We start from the raw sequence: 17,430 nt of genomic DNA, 5'->3' as shown, positions 1-17,430 counted from the left end.
GGCGCTCGCTCGCCCGCGGGATGAAAAATTCTGGCCTTAGACTTTTCATCCATCATCAGGAGGAGGCAACTGACAGGGGACACAATAGAGGCCTCTATGTAGTAAGTGATGTTGAAAAGGTAAATCCAGAATACACCATCAAATTAAGTTGTGATATTAGGATAAGAATTTAAGCTTTTTAAGAATTTAAGAATTCCAGAATGAAAGGCAAACTCAGATGATTTCAAGTGGCTCTTCACACAACCAGTATTATAAAATGAAATGGACATTCCTGTGTTCTAGCAGGAGGGAAAGGACATGGAATCATCTGAAAAAACCCAGATACTGAGCTGGGGAAGATGTAATTTTCCAAGTGGATGAACATGGCAGGGCCAAATGACCTTCCTTCCTATTGAGCTTTACTTAAAAACATTATCAACTACATACTTAAAAATATGCAATTAGAAATGAAATAATATAACACCAAAGCCTATAAATTCAGCTCTGAAACTGCCACATTCTACAAAGCTCCCAATATGGCAGGCAGGAAGTTTCCATCTGAAAGTGCACTGCCCACCATATTGGCAAAGGAGAATGGGCACCTTTCACCCACATTTGAAGCAAGTATTAGGTTGATTGCATATGCAAATAAAAGACTTAAACCTGTTTGAAGCCGCCTCTATTTAACTAGCTTGTCCTGAGGCAGTCATGCCAGTGAAAATACGCTAAGTAAAAAACCAGATCATGTGATCACCTGTGACCTAAAGGATAAGTTTTGACATTTACTTACCTGAATGTAGAGACAGGAAACGCAGGAGTGTTCCTCTCAATGTCATATTTAACATCCCCTTCCCTGATCCTCCCCCCCAGCCCCCTCTGCAGACCCTGATCAGTTGTCCCCTGACCTCCTCTCCATACGCAACTTTCTCTCTTGACCCTCACCCTCCCCATCACTGGCCTCCACTCCTGACCCCATCTCACTCTCTGATCCCCGGACCCACTATTCCGAGGGCTGCTGTGGTTCTAGCAATGGTCTGATATTACAAACTCTTCATCCGCATGTTCTGATGCCATGTCAACTTCATTTCATTGAGGCACAAGGTCCAATATTCGTGGAGCCTCAGGCCCATAAACTCCACGCACTTGAATGGAGGCCTAATTGAACAACTACAAATGGTTGAAACTAGAGGAATTTGTAGGTGCTGCTCTTGACTACTAACTTGGTGCACTGGCTTGTAATTACAAGAATAAACAATACGAAATTCACTTGGTATTACAGAACTCGAGTATTGCTAAAAAAAACAAGGACATGCCAAAGAAGCTTTTTGTCTTGCCCCGGTCAGGGCAGATTTTAAGATTACCAAAATTCAAAGGGAACAACAATTTATGCTGCATGGGAAGAAGGTGCTGATTGGTTGGCAATTGGACTCTGAAGGGTAGAGGCATTGCCATGGAGAATGTTCCAGAGAACAGTTATCTGTAAGCCTGATAAAGGGACTGGAAGAGCCATCCTTAACAAGCGTGACTATATCGACAAAATGCATGCCGTTCTTAATGCTGGATCCAAATTCGTATCTATTGGACCTGCCACAAAGCATGACCACACAGCCCTGCTCAAAAGCAAATTACATAAGTCCAGCAAGCGTTTTTGTAAGAGTAACACGTTGCCAGGTGGTGTATATGATAGGAATCACAGTTCACTGCATCCATGTAGGCATGGGCTGCACAAGACTTTATGCCCTATCTTATCCATGGCTGGTTCTGCAAAGCATGAATTGGCTAAATGGTTGAGTGAGTTGCTACAGCCAGTTCTGAGCAAGTTTTCCACATACACGGTGAAGGATTCCTTCGCCTTTGCGAAAACCATACAGGACTTGTATGTCGATAGCCATGCCATATCCATGTGCTCATTCGACATTGCCAGCCTATTCACCAATGTGCTACTCAAGGAAGCCATAGACATTTGCACCACATCCCAAATCGTGGCCATCTGGATACATCGCTATTGTCCGAATCTGTATTCATTGAACTTATGAACTCAGCAACTTGTGCAGTTGATTTCAGTTTTAACGGCAAATCTGCCAATCAATTCTCTACAACTGCCTCCCGCAAACCCACCTTCACTGGTCAATACACGCACTATAGGATTGGCCTTATCGGCAACCTCGTAAATAGGGCCTGAGCCATTTGCTCACTGTGCAAGCTTGTTGCTGAAATAGGGAACATCAAAGCTATCCTGTGGGATGATAGATACCCCGATCAGATCACTGTATATCACACAAACTCATGAATGGGCCCAAGGCTGCCATGTTCTGTCCTAAAAGTGCCTAAACTACATCAGATTATCCTGGAAGGGTAAGGTGTTTCAAAAATTTGAGCAACAGGTGAAGTTAACTGTTTCACACTGCTACTATGCCGACAACCAATTTAAGATTATCAGTTAGGCTCGCAGAGTGGCCCCTTTATACATGCTAGAAGCTACACATATTCACACACAGCGCCCTGTTCTTTGCAAACAGAAAGAACATATCATTGCATTGCACCTTTTTCAACCAAACAAAAGCTTGGGGGAATTCATTTTCCATGGCAACACCTTGACCAAAGTCGACCTGCCTGGTTTGAACTTAAATTAAAGTTTGGCAGTTAACTGTTCCCTGGTGCATTCTCCATGGCAACACCGCTACCAGAATCCAATTGCCAACCAATCAGCACCCTCTTCTCATGTAATATAAATTGCAGTTCCCTTTGAAATTTGGTATTCTTGTGAATCTATCCTGGTGGGTGCAAGACAAAAAGCTTCTATAATTTCTTTTGGGACAAGCTTTTTCAGCAACATTAAATTCCACGAGTATCAAAATCTATATGTTACAAAAATATTCAAATGGTTTATACATTCTTAATCAAGAACTCATACAGTTTTTTTGATCAAGTTGGTTTCAAAGCTTTATTATACAAAATATGCAGGCCTTTTGGCCCAACTCGTCTATGTTGGTGTTTATATGTCACACAAGTTTCCTGCCATTTCCATCTACTTCATCTCTTGCACATTCAACTAAAACATCACACAAAATCAAGAATCTTTTACAGCTTTATTCAGCTGTACAGCCCAAACATTAAACACCTTCTCCAAAACAAAAGCTAACTTTTAGAATAACATCAGCTTTAGTGGCACAGATAAAATGTAATTAATGAATTAATTAATTTATTCACTAAAAGTCATATTAAAAATATTTAGGCAAAACTTGATATAACCTGTACGTCCATCCTCAACTACTCATGAATTTAAAGTAAAGGTGTCCAGCGAAAATTAGACAAAATTTACCGATCAACAATTTTCTATTTATTCAACAGGTTCCAATTTTTCAATCTATGTTCTAGCAAACCCATTCAAAACTTTTCTAGCTCACTTAAAGGAACACCACCTGTTTCTGTCTATGTGATAAAAACACAGTTAAAAGCACGAGATACAGCAAAGGCGACAGGCCTTGACAACGCCCAGCTGAAGACTTGCTGAAACTGTCATCCACCCAGCTGAAAGCAAAATACAGCGGATGCTGGAAATCTGAAACAAAAACAGAAAATGCTGGAAAAACTCAACAGGTCTGACAGCATCTGTGGAGAGGGAAACAGAGTTGACGTTTTGAGTCCGTATGGCTCTTTAGAAGGGTTATACGGACTCGAAACATCAACTCTGCTGTCAGACCTGCTGAGTTTTTCCAGCATTTTCTGTTTTTGTTCTTCATCCACCTATGTTATCTCTAGACTCGACTATTCCAATGAACCCCTGGCTGGTCTCCCACATTCTATCCTCTGTAAACTTGAGGTCATCCAAAACTCTGCTGCCCATGTCTTAACTCACAGCAAGTCCCATTCCCCCAACACCCTTGTGCTGGCTGACTTTCATCGGCTCCTGGTCAAGCAATGTCTTGACTTTTATATTCTCATCCTATTTTTTGAATCCCTCCATGGCCTTGCCTCTTCCTACCTCTACAAACCCCTCCAATCCCATAACCCTCCAAGATATCTGCACCCTTCTAATTCTAGTTTCTGGTGCATTCACAATCGTAATTGCTCCACCATTAATAGCCCTTCCATCAGTTACCTAGGCCCCAAACTCTGGAATTCCCTCCCTACACCTACCCAACTCTCTACCTTATTTTCCTCCTTTAAGACACACTTTGACCAAGCTTTTGGTCATCAAACCTAATATTTCCTTACATGGCTTGGTATCGTACTTTGTTTTATAATTTTCCTGTGAAGGACCTTTGGATGTTTCATTACATTAAAGGCACTATATAAATATAAGCTGTTGTTGTGCTCCACATCTAGCCATTCCTCCAGCCAATGGTCTGGATTTTACAGGGGTGTTCTTGGTTGGGGGGGTGGGGGGGGCGGTGGGGCACAAAAAGTGAGCACCTTCCTACCAGCCCCTCCCGCCCCCAACCTGTTACTCATAAAATGATAGGTGAGCAGGTGCCAAAAACTGGCTTGTTAGCAAACCAAATGACCCAACTATTCTGCTGCTCCTGGCATAATACGGTTGGTGTAGGCAGGCCAGCTGGAGGCCGTTTCTTTAACACAACTGGTTAAAAGGCAGGAAGGAAGTGGGTACATCCTTCAGTCAGTGCCCTGTGCGCATCAGGGAGACAACTCCCCCCTTTGCGCTCACTATCAAGTTCTGGCGCTGCCAACAGCTCCTGAGGACGGGACTTCCTTCCACTGAGGGGCGGAAACCTCATTCTCATCTCATTAAGGCCACGTGCTCCAGTCTTATTGCCTGTTTAACGTAGATTGGTCTGGGACCAACATTTCTTCCGGTGGCAGGATGAGGCGGGGGGTGGGGGTGTGTGGTGGGGGTGGCAGACAGTGCACCATGAGCACCCCACTCCCTTCCCCAACACCTCCAAAAAATTCAGCCCAAGGTGTTCCAGTACATCATGGGCATTTACCCAACAAAGTGAAAAATGGCCCAAATATGTCCTGTCAACAAAAAGCAGGACAAATTTAATTTGACCAATTATCCCCCCATTAATCTATTCTTGGTGATACTTTCCATTATTTTGCTAATGATCAAGTGTTATCAAGCAGCTCTTACTCAACAATAACCTGCACAGCAATGCTCATTTTGGATCACTCGGCGCCAGACCTCATTACAGCCTGGGTCCAAACACAGGTAAATGTGTCAATTTCCAGAGGTGAGGTAAGAGTGACTGCCCTTGACATCAAGGCAGCATTTGACCCGACCTAACTGCACTCCCTATGTAACAGCACTATAGGAGTACCTTCACCACACAGGCTTCAGTGGTTTAAGAAAGTGGCTCATTACTACCTTCTCAATTAAGGGTGGGCAATTAATACCTTCCTTGCCAGCTACACTCATATCCTACAAATGCATGAACACTTAGAAAATGTTTGGCAAACTTAATTTGCTTAATGTACATGTAATAGATATGTACTTAACAGGGTTGATGTCATGAATTCCTGTGGAAAGAAGAATTCACGCTACCTGAATCCTGGGCCACTTGTGAGATCAAGGCACATTGAGCTAGAATAGCTTTCTACTGAACATGGGGTACAAGGTATAAGTGGCCAAAGGCAAGGATACCCTTATGATTAAGGAGATGATGAAATGTGTGAAATTCATTCCTACATGTCTTGGTTGTGGGAGATGTTGGTTTGGTCATTTATGTTTCTAGCAATAAAATGACCTTTAAGAATTTGTGAGGGCAGCAGAATCATGATAACAGAATGATTAGGGGAGATTGAGAAGAGCTAAGTGCACTTTGCTTTCTCCATGTTGTTATTTTGGTGCCTCTTGTATGTATCTTGGTGTATCATACTATAGAGTCTGAACTTCCTCTGAGTGGCAATCAGCATTGGATTGCCACTCTGAAGCCAGTTACTTATCTGAAATCCTGTCTCGCCTAACCTTCTGACTCAGGCTAGGTGATCTGGGTAGTGCAGTGTGTCCCTGGAGCCCAACGTTGAATGTAGCTCTGTCAAAGGGAGGGAAGCCATGCACACTCTTTTTACCCACAAGCTGCCTTAACACAGGTCATGACAGGCCAGGGAGAAGGTAGGTGTGTAAGGAAAGTGTGTAGGATTTGGGGGGTGGGGGGTGGGGTCCAGACCTTGGGTGTGGGGTGGGGTGTTGGGGCTTCAGGGGGTGGGGAGGGGTGAATCATGCCTCAGGGGCTGGGGTGTCAGGGCTTGGCAGGGTAAAGGGGAGGTGGGCAACTCAGGTCTTTGGTGGTGGTGAGGGAGGGAGTCCCTGTGGGTCTGTGGAGAGTCCTGTGGTTGGTGGGGGTGGGGTGTGGTCCGGCGGGTGACGGCAGACCACCAGGGGGTTGGGTCTGTGTAATAGTTACTCAGAAGTTAGAAGGGGTTTTCATTCTTCTAACTTTTTCTGGGTTACTATTGGTATAACAAAGTCAGAACCATATGAAGTTTGCGATTTATATCACATTTTCAGATAGTTCCCAGTGCAAGGCAATTGCCCGAGGGAAGGTTGCACTTCTGGGAGATTGCTGTGCAAACCTTACCTGGGAACACCCGAAGGGGACTCTCCACCACATCTTTGGGGTATCCCACCAATACGACGCTGGGGAGTTTGGAAGTTATGGCCCTATGATTTATTGGTAGATTGCATGAAATGTAGAGATCAATGGTTTTTTAAAATTATATTCTTTCATGAGATGTGGGCACCACTGGCCAGGTCAGCATTTATTGTCCAAACCTAATTGCCCTTGAGTAGGTGGTGGTGACTGCCTTCTTAAATTGTTGTAGTTCATGTGGTGTAGAAACACCCACAGTGCCATTAGGGAGGGAGTTCCAGGATTTTGACCCAGCGACAGTGAAAGAATGGTGATATATTTCCAAGTCAGTGTTTGGCTTGGAGGGGTACGTCCAGGTGGTGGTGTTCCCATGTATCTGCTGCCTTTGTCCTTCTAGATGGTAGCAGTCGTGGGTTTGGAATTGTATCAAAGCTGAGAGTGAAACACTGTATGCTGTATTCATACTAGAATGTGGAGTGTGTTGTATCTGAGTATTCATATTGGATAACATAATATGAACTCAGTAAAGATTCATGTACACATACTGGAATTGTGATGTTTTGATTAAGACCTGCTTCTGCGTTGCTGTGACTGGTGTGTGCGTACTCCAACGTTCAAAGTAACAAAAGGATTTAGAACAAGAAAGCAGTCCAAATATCTCCCTGCTCGTAAAGAAATCAAAAGTTTGTCAAATGCATTACTCTTCAACACTCATGTCAGTACTTTAAGAATTCCAATAGATACCTGCTGTAGGCTGAGAAAGGCCGGAACTCAGGTTGGTCTTCTCAGCAGGTTATGGGGCAGGGGGGTGTGGTTTAGAGAGGGGGAGCTTTAGGGGCATTACAACTGGTAACTGGCCTCAGCTTCTCCAGAATAAAGATGGAAAAAAAAAATCAACAAAGGTTCCTTTCTCTGTCTGAACACTTGTCTGCTGTAAGATACCCAAGTCCATGAAAAATGAAGTGCTCTTAAATGATGTCACATCTGCACTGGTTAAAATGGAGTTGGATCTTTGTTTACCACAAGAGTGCATTTGATTAATTATTCTGTTTTATCTCAATTGTATCTTTTAGAACTAAATATTTTGAAATTGAATTGAATGATCAACCAGATTTTGCATTTAGTGGCGAAGGAATGGTATCTGTCATTCTTTTCGCTGACCTCTGCCCACGAAGTTTGTTTGTGCTTTTGGGTGTAGACTAGCTCTAATCCGACATCCGTTAGCAGGTCAAGAAACAGTGAGGCTTTTCAACCATAGTGCAGAATGCTCACAGAGACATACAGAGCTTAAACCAGGAAATATAAATTAAATCTAGATTCAGAAAGATACAGGAAATTAAGGAGATGGAGAGAGACAGAAAAATTAAAAAATTATTTTTTAAAAATCTCCAACACTAGTTAATTTCTGAAGGAATGAGACTCCACATTTTTAAAATTAAGTTTGCAGGGCTGAAGAGGTTGTTTGGCAGTAATTGTTACTTATCACAACTTCTAAAATTCACTAAATCCTAAATGTACTAGCACGAATTTTTTATGGACATGTTAGTGGGTAAAAACTCCAACTTCATGCCCTTTCAAGTACTTCAATGCAAAGTCTATAATCGAGATTCTGTTACAATGCCACCTGTGGAGGAACAAAGTTTTGCAGACCAGAATTTTCAGATTTTCGCGTTTAAGTGCACATGTACGTACTCTGCAAGTTGCTGTCCAATTTACTCTATAATATGGAATGCTCTCCTTCATTGGCAGAGGTATAGAATATAAAAGCAAGGATATAATGTTGGAATTGTATAAAACACTGGTTGTATAAAACAATTGTATAAAACAACTGGAGTATTGTGTGCAGTTCTGGTCACCACATTACAGGAAGGACGTAATAGCTCTGGAGAGAGTGCAGAGGAGGTTTACAAGAATGTTGCCAGGGTTAGAAAAGTGTAGCTACGAGGAGAGACTGAATATGGTGGGGTTATTTTCCTTAGAACAAAGAAGGCTGAGAGGTGACTTGATTGAGGTGTACAAAATTATGAGGGGAATAGATAGAGTGGACAGGATAAAATTGTTTCCCTTGGTGGAGAATTCTAGAACCAGGGGAAATAGATTCAAGATAAGTGGCAGAAGGTGTAGGGGGGACATGAGGAAGAACTTTTTTACGCAGAAGGTAGTGGGTGTCTGGAATTCGCTGCCCAAGTTGGTGGTAGAGGCAGAAACTTTAAACTCTGTTTAAAAAGTACCTGGATCTGCACCTGAAATGCTGTAAGCTGCAGGGCTATGGGCTGGGTGCAGGAAGGTGGGATTAGAAAGGGCACCTGGGTGTCCTCGGGCTGGCATGGACAAGATGGGCTGAATGGCCCCCTTCTGTGCTGTAACTTTTCTATGGTTCTATGGTTCTAATAACAGTGAGCGGTTAGCGTTACCATGATTATTAACACAAAATTGAGTCTATCGTATCTTACATTGGCAGTGACAGAGTGAAAAGGGAGAGGAAGATATTGTGAGACATACTGAAGGGCCTAGAAATGGTGAAAGAGAGGTACAAAGCTAAAAGGGGAATCTCTGCATGCTGCATGAGAAAGAGGGTCACAAAGTGGAAGTTAAACACTATACTGCTGGGGGGGAAGTGGAGGCTTTGCCGTTTTGGCCCTCCAAAAACAAGCATGCAATTTTTTTTTAAAAACTGAAATCTAATCCCAACACACTCACTTCCTGTTTTAATGGCGATGGGTTGGGGCTGGGCCTCCATTCCACTCCCAGGTTGCGGGTTGGTCATTTGAATATTAGAATAAGGGTACATGCCTCAGAATAATCCACAACTTTAAATGTAACCTTGGCCAGCCAGGCTTCCCGGGCCACAGATACCCATCGGCTAAACGATTGCTGGATACAAGAGGCAAGTGACTTTTCACTTACCTGCTGGATCCAGCTTACTTGCTTCATCACTACTCCCAGCCGACCCTTCCAATCTCTCTTGTCATTACCCCCTGCACAAGGCCTTTCCAACCCCACCAGAAGTCCATTCAATCTCTCCTGCCAATCTCCCTCCCCCAACTTGGGGCCTTCGATCTCATTCAACACCAACACAACAGTCTTCCCACCCACCCCAAGGCCTCCGATCCCTCCCTCCCTGCCTCCCTGCCCCTTCTTCCTGGCTGCACAATGTTGAAGGCCATCCACCTGACAACCAGCCAGTCAACCTCTCAGTCTGACTGGCAGTAGCCAGAAAACAAAGACAAAATACATTAATTGAGCCCTACCTTTGAATTCATCCAGACTCCTTCCTCCAGGTTTCCCAAAATCAAAATGCTGATCGAGGGTTTTTTTTGTATCCGTTCGTGGGATGTGGGCATTTGTTGCCCACCCCTAATTGCCCATGTTCTGAGGGCATTTAAGAGTCAACCAAATTGCTCTGGGTCTGGAGTCAGGTAAGGATGACAGATTTCCTTCCCTAAAGGCCATTAGTGAACCAAATGGGTTTTTACGACAATCGGCAATGGTTTCGTGGTCAGACTTTTAAATCCAGATTCTTATTGAATTCAAATTTCACCATCTGGAATTTGAACCTGGGTCCCCAGAGCATTACCCTGGGTCTCTGGAATACCAGCCCAGTGACAATACCACTATGCCACCGCCTCCACTGTCATAGAAGTCATAAAAATTTAGGACACTGAAGGAGGCCAATTAGCTGCTTTGGCCACGTCAGTCACAAGGAGCTGCCCAGCCTAATCCCACTTTCCTGCAATAGGTCTGTAGCCTTGGGCCAGGATCTTTGGATCAGTGGGTGAGGGCAGGCCCCGCTCGCCGACGCGTAAAATGACACACGGTGATGTCGGGCGTGCGTCCCGATGTCACCGCGCGCCATTCCAATCTTCAGTTCAGCGGGCACGCACCGGAGTCAGCTGCTCGTCCACCGAACTGTCAAAGGCTCATTAAGGCCACTTAAATATCAATTAAAATACTTAACTGAGCTGCCCATCCAACCTCGAGGCTGTCGGGCAGGCAAAGAGCCCAAGTGGCCTTCGCATTTACCATGGAACCTCATCCATGGGCGGGATGAGGTTTCATGAAGGTTTTTAAAGTTTAATAATATTTTGAAATAAAATTCATTGACATATCCCAGCTCATGTGACACTGTCACATGGGGGGACATGTCTTAAGATTTTTTTTTCTTCTTTATTAAAATTTTAAAAAATCAAACTAATCTCCCTGAGACAGCTCTGTGCCTCAGGGAAATTTCTGCATTCTTTCACACGCATGTGCAAAAGAGCACAGGCCCCAACTCAGCCTACTTCCCCCGCCCGCACAGGTAGCGCTGAGCGCTTTTGGGTCTGCATCACGTTGAGCGGGGCTTAATTGGCCCACCCACGTAAAATAGCAGCCAACTGAGGGCGGCGATCGGCTGCGCGCCCACCCACACCCCCTCCTGCCCAACCCTCCCGATGGGGAGAAAATTCTCCCCTTGGTGATATAGAGCAAACCCTGTAACTGGTTAACCATCAACAAAATAAATTATAAACACTAGAAGCACTATTGATTAATGGTCCCATTCACAAACAGTGTATTGTTTATAAATTACTGATATTATGTTTATATTTTATCATTCATTTTCCTGAAAATTAAGTAAATAAAATGAACAGGTATAAGTCCATATAAATATGCTTCTGTCAGTTCCCAACATGTTGACATTTAAATGGAATATTGCCAAATTCGGTAACAGTAGGTACAGACAGTGAAATAATACCCCATCTCCATGTCATGCATAACTTATTAAAGAATTAACCAACAAATTTTAGCAATGAAAGTTTCAGCGACAAAATGAAATTCGACATTAACATTTTTAAATTTCAAAGTCACTTGGCAAAACAGAAATTACCTTTGCTTTCTCTGTACTCTTCTGGTATAAAATATACAGTCATTGTTTAAATAAGGTATATTCTACACTCGGAACACCACGCCTATACCATCTGTATGAAGCATAAGATCATGTTAAATTCCTAGGAAAGACACTATCATTTTTCCCTTTTAACAAATTGAAAACTGATGAACAAGTCTTTCAAAGTGAATTTTCTTAGATATCTTCAGATTCCAATAGCACAAGCTCTAAAATATCACCAACCAATACAGTATTTCGTCACCAAATGACTTTTCCATCACTAAAGTGCTTTCATTCTGTGACTAAAATTGCTACAAGTAGATTTTTTGATTGACAAAATGGCAATTTAGTTTCTGACACTGTTTTTGAAGTCAGTACAGTTACACTTACATTACAATTATAGAATTATAGTGAGCAGGCAAAAATTTGGCACATGGAGTATGTGAACTTGTCCACTTTGGCAGGAAGAATAGAAAAACAGCGTATTATATAAATGAAGAGAGGTTGCAGAACTCTGAGGTATAGAGGGATTTGGGTATCCTGGTACATGAATCACAAGTTAGTATGTAGGCACAGCAAGTGATTAGGAAGGCAAATGGAATGGTGTAATTTATTTCAAGGGGGATGGAATATAAAAGTTTTGCTAAAAATGTACAGGGTGTTGGTGAGATCAGACCTGGAGTACTGTGTAGAGTTTTGGTCTCCTTATTTAAGAAAGATACAAATGCGTCAGAAGCTGTTCAGAGAAGGTTCATGACTGATAACTTGGAGTGGGGTGGGGGATATGGTGCGGGGTCTTATCCTATGAGGAAAGGTTGGCCAGGCTGGGTCTGTATCCATTGGAATTCAGAAGAACGAGATGTGATCTTATTGAAACATAAAATCCTGAGGGGACTTGACAGGGTGGATGCCGAAAAGGTGTTTCCCCTTGTGGGAGAGACTAGAATTAGGGGACACAGTTTAAAACGAGGGGTCTCCCATTTAGGAAGGAGATGAGGAGAAATTATTTCTCTCAGGAGGTCGTGAATCTTTGGAACTCTCTTCCCCAGAGAATGGCGGAGCCAGGGTCATTGAATATTTTTAAGGCAGAAGTAGGTAGATTCTTGACAAATAAGGGAGTCAAAGGTTACGAGGGGTAGGCAGAAATGTGGAGTTGAGGTCACAATCAGATCAGCTATGATCTAATTGAATGGTGGGGCAGGCTTCAGGGGCCAAATGGTCAATTCCTGTTTCTAATTTGAATGTTTGTATGTTCACATGTTCATATGCAACAGTCCAAAACAATTACATTTTGCCACATGCTAAGAAATCACAGTGTCAATCTGGACCTACATGAGTCCAAAACAAGTTGGAATGCCTTCATGAAGCTTTCCTCCAATTTTTAAAAATATATTTGTTCCTGGAATGTGGGCATTCCTTATTGCCTATCCCTAATTGCCCTTCAGAAGGTGGTGATGAGCTGCCTTCTTGAACCGCTGCAGCCCATGTGCTGTAAGAATACCCACAGTGCTGCTGGGAAGAGAGTTCCAGGATTTTGACCTAGTGACAGTGAAGGAACAGCAATATAATTCCAAGTTAGGATGGTACATGAGTGGGAGGGAAACTTGCAGGTGGTGATGCTCCCACGCTAGAGTCAAGTTATCACCCAAGTTGGCTTTACATTACAATTTTAGCACAGTGTGAAGCAAAATTGCTTTAGGTGATCTTATTATCCCACCTAGGCAAATCATCCAAGGACATCAGATAACAACTAAAATAAAAGCAAAAAACTGCGGATAACAACGAAATATTAATTACAAACTCACTGCTTACCTCATTTGATTGTCGTATGCTTCTTAAAGGAATCCAAACTGTACCGACCATTGTGTCCCAGATTAATCCTTTGTTCCAGACTTCCACAGTTAAACCAAGATCTAAACGATTGATTTCACTGAGGAATAATGCAAATAAATTGGTCACTTGCAACCACTGGAAAATTTATATATACATCATTATAAACATAAGGACTTAAATTAATATCCCATGAGTTGATAGATCATAGCAACAAAGTTCAGTGAATTATGGTCAGTGTCACAACAGAGATATACAACACATTTTATTTTCTTTATCAGTACAATAATTTGTTCATTCAATAAATATGTGAAGAAAAATTAATTACCAAGGGAATAAGATAGAACCATAGGACTACAGAAGTTTACAACACAGAAGCAGATCATTCAGCCCTTTGCATCTGTGTTGGTGTTGTGTAAGAGCAACCCAAAAATAACCCACTGCTCTCCTTTCACTGCATAGTCCTGAATCATCTGCTACTTCAAACATATGTAAGAGATGCAACCATTTCTCCCTCAAGTATCCCTCTGTTATACTATATTCCATGCACCAAGAACTATCTATAATTTCTTTCGATATCTCTCTGTCATGTCACTATTCCTCAAACTAAAATAATAATCTCATTAAAATCCTTAATAATTTCAATAACCCCATTTGTGCCAATAGCAATATTATCAATAGCTAAAAGCTCTCCTAAGTATAGGTTCATATCCCTGGTGTCAAATTGATGAATTTACACTGTGTGTTTGTCTATGGCTTTAATGTTCCTTCTTCAATTGGATTTTCTCTCTGGTCTTTCAGAAATCATCTGACATACATACTGCTCCTTGCTGCTGGAATTAAGCATCATGGTTCCGGTTGCTAAGTAGTTGTGGCCTGATCAGCTGAATGATTCTGACCAGTTGCTCTTACACCGATAATCATGAAGTGTTTCGAGCGCGTTGTGTCAGAGTCTTTTAGATCCTCTTATTCCACATATTGATCAGTTACAGTTTGCCTCTCAACGTCGTAAGTCAGCGGACAATGCTGTTTGACCTTGGTCCATTTAATCCAACAGCACACAGATAGACTAGGCAACGATGCTCACGCTACCTTTGTTGATTCTCTCCAGCTTTTAATACAATGCAACTAGTAAAGCTTAGAGAAATTTAAAAATCTTGATGTCATTCCATTTGTCGTACTTAGTGTCAGTGATTTCCTTCACAACAGGACCCAATAGGTGTTAGTTTCTGGGATTTAATCAGAGCCCATTTATCGAACACCGGTCTTTCTCAGGGCTGTGTATTTTCAACTTTGCTTTTCGTCCTCTGTACGAATGATCATCGATCAGAGTGCAACAACATAGCGATGCTGAAGTATGCTGATGTTACAGTACTTGTGGGTCTCATAAGGAATAATGAAGGAAACTACAGGGACTCAGTGGAGAAGTAAGTAAAACAGTGCAATAACAATTATCTTAAACTGAACAAAAACAGTTAATGATATTGTTCCCGTGAAGATTCATGGTGTGGACATTGAAATAGTTACTAACTGCAAATATCAAAGTAAATGATCAGTTCAATTGAAGGGAACACTTTGCACCGAATCATCCTGAGCCCACCTCATTATTTATTCACTCCCGCGAAACACGCCGTTTCCATGGCGATCGGGCTCTCATTTGTCTGCCCGCCATCACCCTGCTGTTGCATCACACCGGCTGCCAATTTTAAAAGGCAGCGCCCAGCACAGCGCTCATCGCCATCAGCTCACCACCACTGCCAGGGAGACGTGACCAGCAAAAGAAAAAAGGCTGCAGTCCCTGCTTCAACGACGAGTCCCTCGAGTGACTGCTAGATGCCGTGGAGGTGCTCTACCCCCGGTCTGGCCACAGGCTGGGCAGCAAAGTCACTAACCCAGCTTGGGACATGGTGGCAGCGGTGGTCAGCGCAAATGCCCTGCAGAGGAGGACAGCCACCCAGTGCTGCAAAAAGATGAATGATCTCCTCCATCCTGCCAGGGTAAGTCACTCTTTTCATCACTCCCAACTCACACACTCACAAACCCATCACACACCCACAGGGCCCTCACTCACTGCCAGTGCAAAGGACACCACCATTCACTCTCTCACACACACATGCATTGTCCTCATCCCGTCCATGGGACCACTCACCACCCACACAGGTCAGGCTTACTTATCATCTGGCTTGGCAGGCGTCCCGATACACTCTCCCCATCTCTATCCATGCAGGACAAACTGGCTCACAACAAGAGGGAAAGGTCTCAGACAGGTGGAGGGATGCCGGAGATCAAAGTTCTGACAGAATTTGAAAACAGAGCCATCCAGCTGGCCGGCGATGACCGGGACCGGTCCTGTGCTGACGGTGAGGTCGGCGCTGCTCTACCAAGTGAGGATCCAGCAGTGCAACATCCATCAGACAACCATGCTGTGAGTGATGTGTCCTCTTTCACAGGCCACTGCCACGCACTAATTATCTCCCCTTGCTTTCGCAGGCACATCTGTCAAACAGCCAACAGAGTCCATGACCCAGGGCCCCCAGTCAAGCCCCCGAGGAAAGCTCTGAAGAGGAATCTGGAGACACTCTCCCTGAAGTCCCGTCACAGCCTCACCCACACCCTCCACCAGCGCAGAGACACACACCTCGGTGGGATCTAGCTTTAGAGTAGCCTCGGGATCACAATCTGGTGAGCACATCGCACTGTCTGATCCACAGCAGGTGGAGGCAGGGACTTCCCAGGTCCCCGGCACTCGGAGGAGCTGCTGGAGGCCAGAACGTTGCTGAGTCTAAGTCAGATGAGGAGCCTCTGGACTCGGTCATGTCACAGTTGCAGGAACTGCAAAGACAAGCTCAGGAACATCAGGAAGGGATGTCCGCTGCACTCCTCAGATTGCAAGGCACGATGGAGGAGTCCGTCCATCTTCAGGCTGAGGTGATAGCGCCAGCATCCAATGCACCGAGGTCAACACTGGCAGGATGGCGGCCGCCGTGGAGACCTTGGTCCAGGATGTCTCTCCTGCACTGCTGCGTGGGCTTAACTCCATCGCTGATGCCATAGTTGGCCTCCAACAGTGTGTAGGTGAGAGGGGTGCTGGGCAGCTCGATCTCACTCCAGCTACCCCTTCTCCTCACAGAGTCAGCCAGGGGCCCTTCGGCACCCATAGGGAGGAGGATCAGCAGGTGCACACTCCGGGGCCATCTACCCAGGTAACTCTGGGAGTGACTGACCCATCCGTATCCCCTCTTCCTGTGACCTCAGCAGATCCAGCTCCACAGGCTGAGGAGGGTGTCACTGACACACAGCAGGACCCTTAAAGCAGGCCGGGGCCCTCCAAGTCTCGACCCTCCAGAGGACGCCCACCAAAATCATCACAGACAGGGTGTCACAGTCAGCAGGCTGCCTCCACCTCCACTGTGGATTTCCGGGGAGCACCAAGACATAGAGGCAGGGTTAGGACAGTTGGGTAAAAGTAGTTGCACAGCCTGGGCACGGGTGTTAATCACTTGTACATAATGTTCACTATTGTCAATAAACTCCCAAGAATGTCTCTCTGCCTGTGGCTCCTTGTTCTGATGAGCAGTGTTCTTGTCACTCAGATGTGAAACCTTTCTGCACAAGATAAAGGCAGGTATCTCAGTCCAGGGCCTCTTCCCTGTGTCTGTGTAGCCTTCAGACCACAGTGATGGTGCAGCCTCACACTCCCTGGAAACATTACTGGTGCCTGCACCTCGGTGGTGCTGGTCATTGCTGCCAGAATGTAATGGGCAGGCGCCACAGAGTTCCCTCATTCTCTCTGTGTGCTCTCAGCATCTTTAAGGTGGGGCTGGCCCCCATCACACCAGCATCTGTGACCAGTGATGCTGTGCACCAGCTCCTGAAGGGCTGAGGTGCTGAAGGCGGACACAGCATCAGATGTGTCTAAAGTTTCATGGCTGCGTCTCTGAGATGGCCCTGATCATGGAGCGAAATCGAGCTGCCCTCGGCCAGACAGGAGTCAGAGATTCTCAGAGGCTATGTGAAGATCTATGGAGTGTCCTCAGTGCATGTTGTCATCATCCTCCTGCGATCGAGCAACTATTAGGGCTTCCACTGCATCTCCGTGACAGGAGCATTCTCACAGAGAGGGATTGGCGCTGTGATAAGCCAGACTGGAGTCAAACATTCACAACTGAGATGTGAGGATCTATGGGGACACCTCACTCC

At 44.4% G+C, this 17,430-nt stretch overlaps 1 protein-coding gene across 1 annotated transcript in view; it reads right to left on the bottom strand.

The window, feature by feature from the left end:
• Positions 1–17,430, bottom strand: part of LOC144688872 (protein unc-13 homolog A-like) — a 425,192-nt gene that overhangs the window by 266,105 nt on the left and 141,657 nt on the right. The window contains exon 4 of the mRNA XM_078555875.1: positions 13,213–13,330. Coding sequence (XP_078412001.1) covers positions 13,213–13,330 — 118 coding nt within the window. The remainder of the gene's footprint in view (positions 1–13,212; positions 13,331–17,430) is intronic.

The sequence above is a fragment of the Cetorhinus maximus genome, chromosome 13 (genome assembly GCF_964194155.1).
Source record: "Cetorhinus maximus chromosome 13, sCetMax3.hap1.1, whole genome shotgun sequence".
Taxonomy (NCBI): domain Eukaryota; kingdom Metazoa; phylum Chordata; class Chondrichthyes; order Lamniformes; family Cetorhinidae; genus Cetorhinus; species Cetorhinus maximus.
Note: the sequence above shows the minus strand (reverse complement) of the source record. Positions and strands in the feature narration are given on the sequence as shown.